The sequence below is a fragment of the Hippopotamus amphibius genome, chromosome 2, assembly GCF_030028045.1.
Source record: "Hippopotamus amphibius kiboko isolate mHipAmp2 chromosome 2, mHipAmp2.hap2, whole genome shotgun sequence".
Taxonomy (NCBI): domain Eukaryota; kingdom Metazoa; phylum Chordata; class Mammalia; order Artiodactyla; family Hippopotamidae; genus Hippopotamus; species Hippopotamus amphibius.
Window position 1 is genome coordinate 83,417,293 of NC_080187.1, and position 18,559 is coordinate 83,435,851.

General features: G+C 36.5%; 1 protein-coding gene across 3 annotated transcripts in view; it reads left to right on the forward strand.

Moving 5' to 3' along the window:
• Positions 1-18,559, forward strand: part of MLLT3 (MLLT3 super elongation complex subunit) — a 254,166-nt gene that overhangs the window by 124,209 nt on the left and 111,398 nt on the right. For all 3 annotated transcript variants that reach the window (XM_057723974.1, XM_057723975.1, XM_057723976.1), the window contains one exon: positions 15,146-15,228. In XM_057723974.1, the coding sequence (XP_057579957.1) occupies positions 15,146-15,228 (83 nt within the window). The remainder of the gene's footprint in view (positions 1-15,145; positions 15,229-18,559) is intronic.

Below are 18,559 nucleotides of genomic sequence, written 5' to 3' on the forward strand. Positions count from 1 at the left end.
ACTTATTTGCAATGTATGATATGTGTTTCTTTGGGTGGGAGTATGTGTGAGAACAAATGCATTTATTTATAAATAAATCATCATTATAAAATATTAAAAACTTCTTCCTGTGATATTTGAAGTCCTATTGTTTAGTTTCCATCCTCCCTGAGCCCAAACTACAGTTGGATGAATTTAGGGTTTATCTACCAGCATTTCTTCATGAAAATAGAATAACAAGGAAAAGAAATGGATAGAGTAGGGAAGGAGTACTTGATTTCTTTCTGTTCTTTCTGATTGATTATATTTAGTCCATGGACATCATAGGGGTATGTATATGTTAATTCATATGATTTACTTAGTTTATTAGGTGATATCAGTGACATTGTCCAAAAATATGACAATTTGGAAGAGAAACTAAATTAGATAGTGTGTTTTCAAAAGAGGATATGACAGTACATGAAGAGAATGATTTTTAAAAAAAATAAATTTATGTACTTATTTATTGGCTGCATTGGGTCTTCGTTGCTGCACATGGGCTTTCTCTAGTTGTGGTGAGCAGGGGCTACCCTTCATTGTGGTGCACGGGTTCCTCATTGTGGTGGCTTCTCTTGTAGCAGAGCACAGGCTCTAGGCTTGTGGGCTTTAGTAGTCATGGCACACAGGCTCTTTAGTTGTGGCTCATGGGCTTAGTTGTTCCAGGGCATGTGGGATCTTCCTAGAGCAGGGATCGAACCCGTGTCCCCTGCATTGGCAGGTGGATTCTTAACCACGCCTCCACCTGGGAAGTCCCTAGAGAATGATTTTTTTAAAAACACAAATGTACCTGTTATCCCATGATAAATTTCAATAAACTAGGCTTTTCTCCAAATGGGATTACAATGACTCCAAAATATTTACTAGTGTGATAAGCAGCTTTTCTTTTTCCTATTGTTTTAAGACTATTTTATACTTCCCCAATTTTCTCATAGCTGAGCTTTTATTTCCATTCTATAGGTGGTGTGTGTATATAGAGAGAAGTATGTTCATGCATTCAGTTAAATCTCCTGTTAAAATGGGTTAGAACTAGTGGTGGGACAATCAAGTCAACAAAAAAGTACCCTGGAAACATAAACTGCTGGCTTATTCCTTATAAACTTTCTTTTCTTTTTAGATAAATGAATTGCGTTAGAGTTCTACAAAAAATTAATTGAAAGGCTCTTAGCAAAATACATATTTATATTAATATTTGATATTTAATAAACTAGAATAAATTTTTAAAGTATGATATGACAGTAGGATCTTAAAGTGAATTTTGCACTTAAGGTCCAATAGTTTCATAGTAGAAGTGGTTCCCTCTGAAGGTTATTTTGGGACTTATTTCACCTTCGTTCAGTTTTATGATGTATCTTTTGGAACCGACTCAGTGAAAATTATTATGGTCACACTTTAAGAAGAGGAATTTTCCTTCTGATTTATATGAATGAGCGAACATTAGCTAGCTCTTCAAGTTAGGGTCTTAATTTTTCTCTTGTTTGACCTTTGCCTGTAACATTTGGTTTGAGTTGTGTTCTTCTCTTTGACTGTAAGATTCAGCCACTGGCAGGAGCCTTATTTAATCTTTCTATTGAGCTGTTTCATCTCCTTGAATAGGACATAAACCTACTCATCAACCTATCTTTCATATGGGCATGCTGTTCTGGAATACTAAGATTGAGTGCATTGTGGTAGGGTGCATTCTATTTAAAAAGCAATGTGATATGTTTTAGTGTGATTAAGAACAAGGGTGTTACAAGTGCAATATACAGTAAAATCATAATGCTGAAAGGTTTTTTACATAATGTGCTATGCCTAATGTGCAAACAGTTGATTTAATTTTTTACTTTCGCTTTTTAAAAGTGAGGTGTTTCTCATAAATGCTGCCAGTATGTTCTGATATTTCATGCTTTAATACTTGAGCTGATATGGTACTATCATTAAATTATATCAAATTCTTGAGGAATCAAATTTCTAGTTTCATTTATACAGGTAAAACAGGTTATCACTCAGTAGATTTAATCTGACTTCATAATCAGAATGGAAACAAGAAAATGAAAATCTAATTTATAGAATTTTGTGTGTGTGTGTAGGGGCAGCCTCTATTAAAGAAATTCAGTATTTATTTATTGGTCTAATAAAAATTAAATTCTCTTCTAAAAAACACTTACCGTGAAACATTTAAAAAAATTCAAGTGTGATACTGAATCTTTGTTTTGTTTCTCTTGTTCTTTTGTTTGTTTTGTCCTAGTTTCCTGACTGTGTTATAGCAGATATGGTATTTGGCTGATAGGTGTTTTTTGCTGAAATGAAGATACTAAAAATGTACTTACCTTCAAGTTAGAATAGAAGTGGCACATATGACTTGTCTTTGGAATAACAGAATTGTCAATCTAGAGGCTGCCTCTGAAATGGACGCAGGCTCCTGTATCACAGGGGAGGTCTGGGGCAGGTGGTGAAAGGAATTCTCCAAAGGTCAGATGGCAGATTTGGGGTGGAAATGGAGTCAGAACCACGTCTCTTGATTCCTTGCTAATCATCTGTTACTATACCACATGCCTCAAATTCAGATTGCATTTCTATTTTCTGTTGGTTTTGTTTTATTGCAGTATTTCGGTGTTACTGCTTTATAATATATAACCTTGGAAACTTTATTTACGGCTTTTTCACATTATGTGCTAGATTGGGCTTCGTGAGTTTGAAGGTGGGCAGACTATGTGAACCGCCTGCCTAGTACTTTTAGTAGTGGGTTGAGCCAAAAGAATTCCAAAGCAAAGAATACTTTCCTTTTTCATATATCCCTGTCAAGAATCCGCAGGGCTAAAAATAAGACCAGATAGAAGAATGTTTAATTACACTGATGATAAGTATGTAAATTTAAATCTGTTTTTTGGGAAGATTTTGGGGAAAGTTCAAAAGAAGTTCTCTAATGTTTATGGTTTGTGTTTGACTACTGTTAGATTAGCAGATGATTTCTAGCTCCAGAAAGTGTTATACAGCTTTATGGGATTATGTCATTTATGCCTTTAGCGTGGATGATCTCTTAAAGCTTGAAGAGCGGTATGATGTAGGTAACAGCATTAGCTCCATTTTATACCTGAGAGAACAGAATGTATTATGCGAGTGTCCAAGGTGGGATCTGAATCAAGGGGTTCTTCTCAAAAGCTCTGGCTCTCGACTGCGAAGCTCTTCCTCCTCCACATTACACATGATTTCCTCTGCCACAGAATGCCGCCTACTGCTAAACTGTAGTTTTCAAGGGGCTCTCCTTTAAGTTAGCAAACGTTTTTATAATTCCTACAGTAAACTTGGGCCATATACTTTAGAATTCTCACACTTATATTTGGGATACAGTAGTACTGATAATTTCCAGCATCATCTTAACTTGCAGACTCTTTTTCCTCCTCTTTCTTCATATTCAGTCTTAATTTTCTGCACTTCCCCTTTTCCTTGGCTTATTTGGAGCAATAGTCAGTGTGCCTTGGGCATTATTTGGATACCTTCATTTCTGTTCTCAAAAGAGTAGATGATTCTCTTTTATTCCCAAATAAGATTAAAGCTGCTAGCCTTTGGCTCCTAAATTCTTTACCAATGTCCTGTTGTTGTTGTTTTTTAACCTTCCTCTTAGAAAACTTATTTCCTTAGTATCTGAAGGTTGAAAAGAATCGCAAAGAAATACCTAATTCAGTTACCCATCCAGTGGAACGTTTCTCCCACACTCCAGCTTGGGCTATAATCTTTTCCTCCTAAGCTTTTTCTAGAACCGTTACTACTTGTTAAAAATTTCTTCCTCCTTTTGACAATATCATACCTGCTTTTCTTTTCTTTTCTTTTCTTTTTTTTTTTTGGCAGCAGTTTGCACCTTGTGGGATCTTAGTTATCTGACTAGGGATTGAATCTGGGCCACGGCAGTGAAAGTGAAAGCTCTGAGTCCTAACCACTGGACCGCCAGGGAACTCCCCATGCCTGCTTTCTTTAAACACACAAAAATGAAACCCAATGACTGACTCCCTCTATGCTTCTCCCTGGTTTGTTCCCTGAGCTTTTCAGTTTGTGAGTTCCCACCTATAATATTGACTATTAATGGTTTTTGAGTTTGTTCTGAGTTCTCTTTCTTTTCTATTTGTATTATTTTCCCCTATTAAATAATTCCTGGAATTCAGAGACCATGAGAGGTACCATGCAATGCAATTAGCACTGTATTTGGTAATCAGAAGGTATTTTGTAAAATTTGGCCTGTAAAGAAGAGTGGAAGCTGGTTTTCTTCTCTCACTGTCTGTCTCTGTTTAGCTCAAAGACATGCCAGAACTGGACATCTCACTGAGAAATCAGTGTAGCTCACTTTCATAGTCAGGACAGATGGAAAATAGTAGATCACTACTCTGTTTAGTATGCGCAAACAAAAAATCATACTCTGTGAAAGTAGATTTACTTTAATGATACAGTTAAATTTTTATAATGTACTTTTGAGCAGTGGTGTCAGATTTGATTTTAGCAGTGGCTTACTTTTTTTTCCTGTAATCTGAAGGGACCCTAATTCTGTATCTAAAACTCAGAATTGGTCCTTAGGCTATTTACATTTTCATTGTTTGGGGCAAGCACCCTATTGCTTTTGTAAAAGCAATACACATTGCTGGGGTGTAGCATTTTCTGGAACACAGTCTGAAAACCCTTGCTTTAGGAGCATGGAGCTACAGAATTTTCCTTGGTTTATTTGGAAAGATTGAAAGCTTGTCAGGCTGAACAGGAACCACATTCTTGTATGCACAGTGTGTAAACAGTTGCCATCATATTAATATCACCCTCATTCTGTCTTCATTTGTAATGTCTAATGGAGCTTAAGTCAATTAGAATACTTAGGATAGGCTATCTCTGTGCCAAATGCCAAGCAGGAAAAACAAAGTAGAATCCACAAGATGTTGAAAAGGAATCTTGTTTTTAGTTCTTCCTCTAAAATTAGGACAGTTTTGATTCCTTCCCTGGAAGCATTTTTTTTTCCCCACTGAAAAAGGGAATAAAGCACAAATTAATTGAGAAGAGAAAAATTGGATGATTGACATTTTTTGGAAGATTATCTTTTGGTGTTTCTATGAAGTTAATCTTTTAGGTGATCTTTTAGGCTGTTGTATTTTTTTTAATTCAATGGAAAGTAAGTCTTAACTTTAATTGATTATATTTGCTTATTTTGTAACACATTGCCACTTCTGTCACCCTAATGCAGCTGATAGCTTTATTGCATGTAACACCATTTCGTCATCCTCTGCATTGAATACTTAAAGGGCAAGTATTAAAAATTGCATGCTCTGCAAGAAAAGATGGGTGTACCACATTTAAAAGTGGCTCTTACACGTTGTGCACTTATGAAAAGAGAAAAAATTAAGCTGACAAATATCCCTTTAATATGAATGTTTGAGAAAATCGTAACTTCTGTATTCTGATATTTTGAGTGTCATCGCATTTGTATTCTTCCTTTCTTGATCCATGTGGTGTTTTCCCTTGCAGCACTGTTTCCCTCCCCTCGAGTAGGTAGCTTTACACTAGCGATCTTTTTCTCAGATTGCACTTAAAATCCACTCCTTTTTGGTGGCTGACCTTCCTTAGTCCAGGTGCTTCCTTCTGTACTGTGCTTAGGAACTCTATTTCAAGGGACAGACTTAAAAAAAAAAAATCTCTTACTTAAAATTAGGTCATACAATTGCCAAGAATTGTATCTACCTAAAAAGCCTTCATGATGAAGAATCATAATGAAGATTTTATGAGTAGATGCAAATTGTTTTCTCGGGAGTTCGTAGCATTGGGGGAATTTAAGATTTGAGAAATGAGATTGTGAAGTCATAAGAGCCAAACCTGTGTGAGAGTTAAATGGTGAATTCAGGATGAGAGAAAATGTTCAGGAAGGAGAAAGTAGCCTTCCCCTCAGTGGGAGAGGAAAATCTGGGTAAGGGGCTAAGCAGCCCTGGAGGCGGGTATAAAGACAGGCTTTCTTTAGGTTGTTTACACATCTGTCTCTGTAAGCAACGTAAATAGTGCTTTTTTCCTGCCTGGCCAACACGTACCCTGCTCCTTTTTTTCTTTGAGGTCTCAGCTTAAATGTCACCTTCTCAGGAGGGGTATATTCATCTAAAATAAAGAGGAACGGCCCATTTCCCGCACATCAGCTTGCTGTATTTTCACTGTAGCACTCATTACTCGGTACTCTCTCAATATTTTCTGGTATGTGTGTTCTTTCTTCTCTCCTCCTCACCCTCCCTGCCTCCCAACAGTGAACACGAGGTTAATAAGTGCGGGGGCCATGTCAGCTGTGTTTATCTCTCTATCTCAAGTCCCTAGAATAGAACCTGCATTTAGAGGACAGTGTCTCTGACTAGACTGTCATCTGCTAGAGAGCAGGATTCTACCTTATCTTTGTAGCCTTATGATTTTATAGTGCCTGTTGAACTGAATTAATTAGGCTAATATTATTGAGAAGATAGGATAGTTTTATAAATGAAGACTTATATTCCCTTTTCTCCTCTAAATAAAAAGCAGTCTCAGTCTCAGTGAATAGCGGGGCCAAGTGTAAAACCTGGGATAAAACTGGGTACAACTTTGCTGCCAGAGGACTATCCCAAGCAGAAGTCATGAGGTGATTATTTTAGGAAGTGAGATTCTTCAGTGGCTCTTTATATATTTGATTAAGTAATGAAAAGCAATATTATATTAGTTTCAGGTGTACAACATAGTGATTCCGAATTTTTATAGATTATACTCCATTTAAAGTTATTATAAAATATTGGCTATATTCCCTGTGCTCTACAATATATCCTTATGGCTTTTATGCATACATTTATTTTATACGTAGTAGTTTTACTTCTTTTTTTTTTTTTTGGCACTCTCACTTATGAATATTGATGGGAAAACCCTACATAGAATATTCATGAATAGTATCAATACAACAATAAAAGAATAATACATCGTGATGAGATTGGTTCACTTTCTAGATCATGCAACATTATGAAATTCTGGAAATTCATCAGAGGAATGGATTGAATAAAAGCCATGTGGGCAGTGAACCATGGAGCCCTAATTAAGACTCTGAACACCAAGGTTTGGTGAACTCTGTGTATAGTATCATATAGTGATGCTGGGAGAGTAACAGCATCCTGGCTCACTGGGGAGAAGACAACTGGAAGTTCCACATTTGGTACACTCTAGGTCGCTGCCTTATACCCTTCTTCCCCTGGTTGATTTTGATTTGTATCCTTTCCCTGCACTAAACTGTAACTGTGAGTATAAGCGCTTTGAGTTAGTTCTATGAGTCTTTGTAGTAAATTGTTAAACGGAAGAGTGGTCTTGGGGACCCCTGAACTTGCAAGTGGTATCAGAAGTGAGGGCGGTTTTGTGTAGCCTGTTCGCTATAACTTTGCAGTTGGCTAACTTTTGTAATGGATATTAGACATTTTAAAGGATAGTTAACCGTAATTAAACTGAGATATTTTATCTGTCAGATTGTCACCATTCCAGAAATTTAAGAATACACTGTACTGGCTAGGATGAGGGGCAGTAGGCACACACATCTTCTGTGGATGAAAATACAAATCAGTAAAACAATGATGGTAAAAATTTGGCAGCATCTATTTAAATTCCAAATACATATATCCTTTGATCCACTGGAATTCATCCTGTGGATTTTCTTGCACACGTCTCATATATACAAAGTCATTTGCTGTAATACTGTTTAACAGGAAAGAAATGGAAAACCCAAATGTTTATCAATAAGTAACTGGTTATACATACTGTGACATACCCTTAGACTGGAACACTGCACCTGTGTAGAAAATAATTAGGAAGATTTCTATATATGGACACAGAAAGGGTTCTAAGTTACAATGGTAAGTTAAAAAGTAATTTTACTTCTTAATCCCCTACCTTTATTAAGCCCTTTCCCCCTTTTCTCTCTCCACTGGTAACCACTAGTTTGTTCTCTGTATCTGAGTCTGTTTTGTTATATTCATTCATTTTATTTTTTAGATTCCACATATAAGTGATAACATACAGTATTTGTCATTCTCTAACTTATTTCACCAAGCGTAATACCCTGGATGGTATTATTACCCTCCAGCTCCATCTATGTTGTTGAAAATGGCAAAGTTTCATTCTTTTTTATGGCTGAGTGGTATTTCATTGTATATGTATACCACATCTTCTTTATGCATTCATGTGCTGATGGACACTTAGGCTGCCTCCATATCTTGGCTGTTGTAAATAATGCTGATGTGAACATTGGTGTGCATGTATCTTTTCCGGTTAGTGTTTTTGTTTTCTTTGGATGTATACTCAGGGGTGGAATTGCTGGATCATATGGTGGTTCTATTTTTAGTTTTTTGAGGAACCGCCATACTGTTTTCCACAGTTCCTGTACCCATTTGCATTCCCACCAGTAGTTCTGATGACCAGGTGTTTTCTGATGTAGTAGTACACATTGAAATTAAGATGCTCCTGCCAAATATTGGGAGGTTCTTAGTTACTTCCCTGAAGAACGTTTTCCATGTAGCTAATATTGCTTTTCCAGGTGGACCTTATGAAATGTGGTATTCTGAAAAATATTTTGCCCAAGGTTTAACTTTAAAAGTGATGGTCTCCTTAAGGTAGTAATGATTCTCAATAAAAGAATTAGGTCTGTCTCTAGGTTGAACTTTCTCTGAAGATACAGTTTTGCCCTTTTTATCAAATTAGCCGGGATATTTATTTCCACTAGGCCAATCATCTGAAGCAAAGCTATTATATACTAAGTTATATTGAGGGAACTTGGAACAAGTTGGTAGCAGTGCTGTCAATTTTAGTGAAAGATGTAAGCTTGAAGACTTATATTTAATATTTCCTAACAGTTCGTAGTGTTATGTAGTTTTGGGCAATCTCTGTATTTTGTTGGCTTATTTGTTATATGTTCCTTGAAGAAATGATTGTGAATGTGGTCTCATTTTAGTATCATGGTTATATTTTCTCCAGATGAAATGTGTTGATTAACCTCAGCTAGCTGGGCTAGTGATGCAACTCCTCCGACAGCTGAAAATGTACATACATTAAAAAAAAAAATTCCTCTCTTTCTCCCCCACTCTGGAGACAGAGCCATGGATATTCTGAACCTATACATAAAGATTCCAAATTATTAACCAATGAAGTCATTTTTATGTATCATCATGAAGACTTTTCAACATAGCCAATTTGGAGTCTTGAACTCTTATTCCAAATCTAGGAGTTTTGTGTAACATTAAAAATTAATGACCCCTCTTTTATATATGTTATCCATTTTTACCCTCCCTGAGTTTGGATGTGAATTTATGAGTGTGTATGGTACGAGTTCTCTGTAGAGGTGTAAACTTCATCCATATCATTTGTTGTTTTATTTGTCATTTTCAGTGTTGCTTCTTATACTGACTGTTCCATTTTGCTGTTACTTTCCAGATGCTTTTGCTCATACTTTCTGTTTGCCACCCATGCATTTCTTCTCAGGTGCCAGGCTTGTTCCATCTCTTCCCTTGAGGTCATACTAAAGTTATGTTTCATTAATTCTACTCAGTTTCATAAAGGGTGGGCTGGGTTCAGAGATGAAAAGAGGCCCGAGATGCAACCTTAGCCCTTGGAAAACACAGAATTAGTCTAGGGTGAGGATGGGGCTTTATATTAGCATATATATTAGGATTAGCTAATAGGACCAATGAGAAAAAAGGTTGACCCCAGAAAAGGGACAGTGCCATTTTTGTTTTGGAGTATTCGCAGAAGGCTCTCCAGAGGAGGTCTATTTGCGTTGGTCCTTAAGTGGTGAATCCTGTGGACATAGACGTGTGTCACATCTGTCCAGTTAGCTAACTGTATCTAGTTTGTTTCTTTGTAACTTTATGAAGGTTATTTGGACAGTTATCGTGTGTGGGCACAGTTCTTTATTGCATAGGAAACAATTAGATTTTCACAATTACATTTGATTTTTTAAAAAGTCAAGGTAAAAACAACTCAGCAATACAATTCAAAAATTGCCCAATGTTATCTTTAACCCTTTTTCAGGGAAATGAGGAAGTGGGGGAAAACATTTTTTTTGGTTTTGTTATTTGGAAATACCTGTTTTGAAACGAGCAAATAAGCAGTGGCAGAATCAATCTCTCTTTGTGTGTGTGTGTATGTGTGTGTGTGTGTGTGTATGCATGCGTCCACATATAAAAACAAAGAATCTGTTGATTTTTGTTCTTTTCAAAACATCAGGAGTGTAAAGGCTTGGTCGTGTTCAGTGGTAGGGTGAAGCCCAGACTGCCAGATGTTAGTTGTTAGACTTCCAGGTGCACAGAGCAGTTGGGGAAAGCAAGATGGCCATGTAGTACCCTGCTTCACTTTTCTTAAGGGCTCTGATGTGGTGGAACTGAAGTAGGAAGAGGAGGAGTCCAAAATGCTGAAGCTGGAAGGATATTGGGCACAAAGCCATGGTAATAACCAGTCTGTATATATACAGTTTGGTGTGGGAGGGCTCTGTACAATAAATAAAGTAAAAGCAATAATTATCAATGGGCAAGTGGGCCATGTCCTTATCGAAAGTATTCAGATGGGCATAAATAGTAGTGTCTAAGCAAACAGACTGGAGAGACGCTCTGGAGAGGAATCTGCCAGCTATTTTCCTAAGAATTCGGGAAAAAACTGTTGCCTAATGTTATTTTCTAAAGCTTATTGCATGAGGGTCTTGTGGACCTGCAAGAGTTTGTTCTTTCTTTTCTTTTCTTTCTTTTTTTTTTTTGGAGTGCTAAAAATGAGATATTTTTTAATAAATTAAATTTACTTATTGTATATGTAACATCATATAAGTACAAATTCATTTATTCATCTAAGGAGCACTTATTTCTTTGTACCAAGCATAGCGCTTTTTCAAGCTTTTTCTCCTAAAGGAAGAATATTAAAAATCTCAGGTAATAAGGATTTGAATTATTCCAGGCGAACCAAATCATGACTTTTTTTCCTTTTCATGTGTTTTTCTTCCTTTGGTACATTTTCCACTCAACTTAAAAATTAAATAGATTCATGGTCAATGTATATAGTTAACATCATACTAAATGCTATGTATATGGATTTGTATTGTGCCTATTATTTTGAAAAGCCATTTTCAGGGAAAAAAAAGCCCAGTTACTCATTATTATGAAAACTTTGGTCTATTCCTCTCAGGCATGAATTTTGGCTGTTGTATGTGGTTAGATCTGCATGGAGTTTTGAAAATGTCTTATGGTAAGAGCCTTGGGGTGCCTGGGTAGTAATGTGAGGAAGGAGAGGAAAAGGGAAATGTTTATGGCTCTGTAGTGTTAGTTTCAAAATGAAATTGGAGATCTTCTGGCCCCATTTGTTGACTCAATTTCTTAAAATTTGGTACTGTAGAATTAGAACCAGTTTCACAGTAGATACTCAGCTTTCAAGAGAAGAATTCTCTGTGGCAACACTTTTATCACCTCTACTAATTTTTAAAAGATTATGTTGACTGTAGGGAGTTTGAAGAAGAATTTGACTGGCTAATATCAACTCATTGCTGCTTGTAGAAAGCAACTTCTTTAGCAATGGTAGATCAGCAAAGAGTGGCATGAATCTTTTTTTTTTTTTAATTGAAGTTCTGGTCACAGAACAGAACACAATGTTCTGTTAACTTCTGATGTATAGCAAAGTGATTGTTATATATATATGTATGTACACACACACATACATTGTTTTTTATATTCTTTTCCATTATGGTTTATCACAGGATATTGAATATAGTTCCTTGTGCTATACAGTAGACCATTGTTGTTTATCGATCCTATATATACTAGTTTGGATTTGCTAACCCCAAACTCAGGAGTGGCATGAATCTTCAAGAAATTAAGTTCAACAAACATTTATTGAGCACCTATTATTTGGTGCTCAAATAATAATTCTGGGGTTGCTGACCTCAAGTTGCTCAATCTGGTGAAGAGTCTGAGAGATAAATGAACGTTATCAGCCAGACTGGTAAGTGCAATAAGAGAAGCTTGGAAGAGGAACAGGGAGACATTCTGAAAGAGCTAAAATCTGGGCTGGATTCTGACGAAAATAATAGTTCCCAGTGATTTCTACTGAATTAATGTGCATAGTTTAAAGAATGAATATGAATCCTTCCATTTTATTGTCACCTAAAAATATTTGATGGCTTTCTAAAGATGGGTATCCCTTCAAAATTTATACATTTCACCTTTTATTACATAGATCTTAAATCCTTAAGGTTAGAAACTCATGTTAATGACTGATTATAAAACAGTCGAATAAATAAACTACTTCCCCTAATTTGACTTTTTTTCAGATTAGAACTGTAAGTTTGTGTTTGCATTGCTACTGATTTTCTGTCATGTTTATTGTGAATAAAAACTTTTTATTGTTTGCTTGTAATTAGGAACTCAGGGTGCTTAACAGACATTGTTCATTGTTATTTATGAAAATACTGCATTTAAAAATAATTGAGGTATGAGTTGGTAAACAGTTTCCTGTTGAACTAGGCTTCTGTGGAATAGTAATACATAACAGATCATTTCCTTTAGAGGGTGGAAAAAAAAATCTAAGACCTTCAACTATAAGATGTGCTCACTAACAGCTGTTTTCTATAATAGGAGCATTTTGCATGCAGAATAGAGAAAATGAATTATACAAATGGGTGTATAGAGGAACAGCTATAACTTCTCTGGCATGTACAGCAGCCCACAGCATAAACTTCCTTCAAATGACATTGGCGTGATTAATCCCAAGAAACCTGGACGCTGAAACTGCTGTTCTGAAAAGGGGCTCTGCAGCCTGGAAATGTCATGGATGTAATACTAGCTTTCTAGCTGGGGTGGGGTGGGGGGGTGTACATGCCCTCAGTGCCCCGCCCCCCCTCAGTGTTCAGGGTTTATGAATATTCATGATAGGTTGGCAGGTGGTCAGTGGATGCAGGGCTGAAGCCACTCCGAGTCCTTTTGCTTTTTCATTTTTTATTAGAGAAACTTGTAAGGTTAAGTGAGATGCCTCATTCATCATTTACTTCTTCTGATGTCAGTTTGAAGCAGCTTTCCTAAGGTGGGCTACAGGAGACTGCCAGGTGTTGAAATCCTGTCCTCGGTATACCTCTTTGTAATCATATTTGTATTCATGGAACGTCTAACCAATTTTTAAGTACATCAGCATCATCCTCTGCATTAAAAATGCCTCAGACGTGTTTCCCCACATACATAATCTTCTTGAGTCTTGACAGCGGTGCTTACAATGTGTAGATGGTGTTCTTCTCTCTTTTAAAGGGAATGGAACTGGAGCTGTCTAGAGAATCCTTGGTCCAGGGCCGTGTAACTGAATCTTCAAATCTGTGCTTGTTTTCTCCTTTCTATTTTCATCCGAAAATGTTACATGACAATTAGGTATTTACAGGTTAGATTTCCTGCCTACTTCGGTCACTTCTTGATGTGTTCCAGGCCCTATCCTGTCTGTGTCTTTTACATACATCATCTTGTTTAGTCCTCACACTGTTCAGGCAAGGGACCTGAGGTTCAGAGAACTGGAGTAACTTTCCAGAGATATCCTGGCTAGTTTGAGGTGCATCCTGGATTGGCACCCAGGTGTGCCTGAGCCCTTGACACTGTGTTCCTGACTAAATGTTTTGGTCCCTATGAATTAGGAGACTGGGATTGACATATATACATTATTGATACCATGTATAAAATAGATAACTAGTGAGAACCTATTGTATAGCTCAGGGAACTCTACTCAGTGCTCTGTGGTGACCTAAATGGGAAGGAAATCCAAAAAAGAGGGATATGTGTATACATATAGCTGATTCACTTTGCTGTACCGTAGAAACTAACACAACATTGTAAAGCACCTATAGTCCAATAGAAATTAATTTAAAAAGTGTTTCTGTCCTTGAGGAGCGAAAGGGAATTAGAGACGAGGTTCCTGAATATATAATAATAAGGAAATCTGTTAAGTGTCAAATCAGTGATTCAGGCAGTTAATGCTTTGGGAGGGTAAAAGGAGAAGAGAGGATAGTACTCTGTGGTGTGGAAAGGCTTTGTGAAGAAATTGGGATTTGAACTAGCAGAGGATATACGAGTAGCATCAAAGTGCGAAGGAAGGAAAGAGGACAGAGCATAGTTGGGAAATACTGGGCATGTTTTGGGGGAATGGATGCAGTTGAGTGAAGCGTAGGAGGTTTGGTGGGTGACTGAAGGAGGAGGGTTGAAAAGGTAGACTGGAGTCCTGTTGAAGAGGACTTGGGCTACCAGGTGATGCACTATGTGGTATATGGCCTTGATGTTCAGCATGTACATTTTTACTTCTTTGTGATACTACCAGAATGCAGTCTTAACTAGAATAGTTTCAGTTGGCTTGTGAGTGATTTTGATTTAATGGAAATTTTAGTGGGGTGAAATCATATTTAGCTTCTTAGGGCATCTCTCATTTCCCAAGAGCTTGCCCAAATAGTCTTGTCTAAATAAGTCTTTCTTCATAAGAATACAAAAGCCTTATTGTTTCTTATGTATTCTTATGATGTGAGTAGATTTGAAGTGTTTGTATTTATCACAGTATTTCAGTAAGTGTTTTTTTAGGGGGTAATGAGGGAGAGTGAGTCTTAATGAACACCACTAACATTGGGAGACACTGGGTTTGGGATTTTTCTAAGGAAGGAGGGTGGTCCTGCCACCTTTTGGTATGGAAATTAGGATATCTCAGAGAACTGAGGGCTTTGGGGTAGAATAATGTACATCAAAGACTAGACATAGTTAATACATTTGTTAGGAAACTTATAGTTGTTTTGAAACTTTTGGTCACAAGGTGCTGTCCTCAGTTTCCCTAAAGCGTTAGGGCAGGGTGATAACAACTGAAAGCAAGTCATTTATGACCATGGTTGACTGTGATGTGCTGTCCCCCATCAAGATTTGAATAAATAACTTACATAATTGATTTACATAGGAATGTTATAATTGTAGATTCTAAATAAGAAATAAAGCATAAATCAGAGAATTAGTTGGGGCTTGGCAAGGGGCTGTGAAAATTGAGAATGATGTAGGTAGTAGGATGGGATTTTTTCCACTGTCTTCTGAGGAAAGAATAATGTCTTTTTGCCTATTACTCTCATCTCACTTATTTTCTTTTTTTAATGTTGCAGTGTGCAAAGATCCACCTTACAAAGTAGAAGAATCTGGGTATGCTGGTTTCATTTTGCCAATTGAGGTTTATTTTAAAAACAAGGTATGTAATCTTTACTCATTAATCTCTCAATAGAAGATCTTTCATTAACCAAATGATGTTTAAAATAGTTTTGATTCATAAGCACTTCTATCACTAGATGATTTTAAAATAAAAGTTAAATGTCTTCTAGGCATTTTGGCTATTGTTGTCCTTAAAGAGGAAGTGGCTAGAGAAAGATAATTTCAGTTCTGTGAAGTCAGGTTATATGAAATTCATTAAATGTTTCTTTTAAGAGAAGAGTGATTGTCATTTTGAAAAAGAAGATTAATATATGTTTGTAAAATAGAAAGGAGAAATTATTGGCTTTTCAGTGAAATGACCCTTTTCTCATTTTCATACTTCTAGAATTTTGAGACTTACAAAGAATAACCTATCATTTATCTTTGTCTGACACACACATGTGACACATATATACAATTATATCAGCAAGTAGATATTATGGATTCTACTGAATTTTAAAAGTTTCAGCAGTTCGTATATGGCAAAACACAGTCTATGTAATATTGGACAAATTGCTCAGCCTCTGTGGGGCTCACTGTCCTTATTTATAAAATGGGGAGAGGATAAGAGTATCTACCTCATAAGGTGGCTAGGAGGATTAGATTAAATAAAGCTGTGTAGAGTATTTAGAATAATGCTTCATATGTAAGTAAGCACTTAGTGAATGCTAGCTGTTATTTTTAATCACCCTGTTTCTTCCTTTTATTCCTAACTAATCATAATTCCTAAAATCTGCCCCACAGTGAGATAATTCACGTTTTTTTTTTTTTTTTTTAAAGGAACCAAGCAATTAGAATGTTGTGTTATCCAAGCCAGTGCTCCATAAAGGCTGGTCCTTGCACCAGTAGCATCAGCATCACCCAAGAGCTGGTTGGAAATGAGATTCTCAGGCTCTATCCCAGATTTATTGAATCAGAATCTCTGGGAGGGGGCCTCGGAATCTGCATACTTACTGGCCTTGCAGGTGAAGAAACACCATAAAATATGAGAACCCCTGATAAGCCACTCTTTAGTGACTAGTATCTTCCACTGGAACAGTGTCCCACTGACTTTTTTTCTTTTTAATTGTAGTATAGTTGGTTTACAATATTGTGTTCCACTGGCTTTTTCAATGTATAGAAGGCCCAGCCTTCAACTCAGTAAAAATCTCTTTGTGATTAAGAGATAATTCACTTTTAAAAAAGCTATTAATGAAACTATCCTGAAAAGTTGGAACGTGTAGAAAACAGGGATAGATTTTTTTTTTTCCATATTTCTTGTTTTTTTGAAGCCGGTTTCCTCATGTGCCACATTCCTGCTCCATGGCCTTCCTTCACACAATACACTTAATTGCTTTTTCTTTATGTTTATATTTTGGGAGCATATTTGGTGGTAACCTATTTCTGTGTAGTTAAATAGTTGAGTGCTTACTTTGTCCATGGCAGTTTGCTAAGCCCTTTACATATGTTGCTTTGTTTAGTAGGTTTATAAGAACTTTTGAGTTCTACAGGAAAGGAAACTGAGTCATGGGAAGATTACATGGCTTGTCCAACGCCACGCACAGTTGAAAAGTGTTAAAACCAGATTCTTGATCTAGATCTTTCTCTCCATTGGCAATTCTCTTAACTTCTGTGCCTTAGAAGCAGTAACTCTGCCAGAGTAATGATTACCTTCCTCAGTAGTCATACTACTGAAATGTTCACATATTTTTCATCAAATCAGAATTTGTTGAGATGCATTTATGTCTGTTCATATAATATGCTTTCACACTGATGTATGGATTTTTTTCTCATTTTAAGATTTCGCTTAAGAAATTAGTTATTAGCTTTCTTTTTTTCTTTATTAAAAAAATTGAGATATAACTTACATACCATAAAATTCATCCTTTTAAAGTGTACAACTCTGTGGGTTTTAGTATATTGTGCAATCATCACCACTATTCTAGGACATTTTCATCACCCCATAAAGAAACCCTCATTCTTTCAGCAATCACTCGTCATTCCTTCCTCTCCCAGCCTCTGGGATTAATCTATTCCCGTTCTCTATGTAATATCCTATTCTGACCAATTCTTATAAATGGAATCATACAATATGTGGCCTTTTGTGTCTGGCTTCTTACATTTAGCATGTTTTCAGTGTTTATCCATGTTATAGTATGTACCAGTACTTATTCCTTTTTATAACCGAGTGCTGTTCCATTGTATAAATATGCCACATTTTTGTTTATATTTGTATTCGTAATTTGGTGGACATTTGACTTGTTTCCAGCTTGGCCCTCTGAATAATGCTGCTATGAACGTTCATGTACAAGTTTTTGTGTGGACATATGTTTTCAAGTCTCCTGGGTATATAACTAGATCGAGTTGTTGGGTCATGTGGTAACTCTATGTTTAATTTAACTTTTTTGTTTCCACGTGGGCTCAGTAGTTGTGGCTCACGGGGCTCTAGAGCGCAGGCTCAGTAGTTGTGGCCCACGGGCATAGTTGCTCCATGGCAAGTGGGATCTTCCCAGACCAGGGCTCGAACCTGTGTCCCCTGCATTGGCAGGCAGATTCTCAACCACTGTGCCACCAGGGAAGTCCTAATTTAACATTTTGAAGAACTGCCAAACTGTTTTCCAAAATGACTGCACTATTTTACATTCCTAGCAGCAATGTGTGAAGGTACATTGAAGGCTTCAGTTTGGAAGTAATGCTGCAGTAAAGTATCTTCTCTCCTACATTGTTTTTCGCTTTTCTGGTCACTTTTACAAGCTCTCATTTCTTCAGAGAAATATATTTTCTGAACTGTCTAATTCCCTTCTTTACAGAAATAACTGGAATCTCCTCATCCACCAGATTTAAAAAGAAAATAAATGAAGGATGAAGAGGCAGCAAGTAATGTGTGCACGTGTGCACACACACAGTCTTCTTGGCACTTTAGGTAGCAATTCTTATGACTGAAAGATGTATTATTTATTCACTTTGTGAGGAATTTTTAGTTCCTTAAAATATGAAAGAGGAAAGATGCACTTGAGATGGGAAACAGTTATTCCTTTGAGGCCATTGTAAAATAGACATTTGTCTGACCACTGTTTGGTAGATGTTCTGTTTAGTGTCCAGATTAGCTGATTTCTATTTTCTAGTTTTAGATTTTCTTTAAGATTTTATACTTAATAATTATTGCTTTTCTCACAAGTGCACAATGAAACATTTCAGTGTTTGTAATATGAAAAAGTAATATACACCTAATTGTAGAGATGTGGATCAGTTACTAGTGGGTTAGCAATATACAGAATGCTATGTAGCAGTTAATGTAGCAAGATGGATAAGTCTCAAAGACAAAAATGATGTTGACTTAAATGTTATAGAAG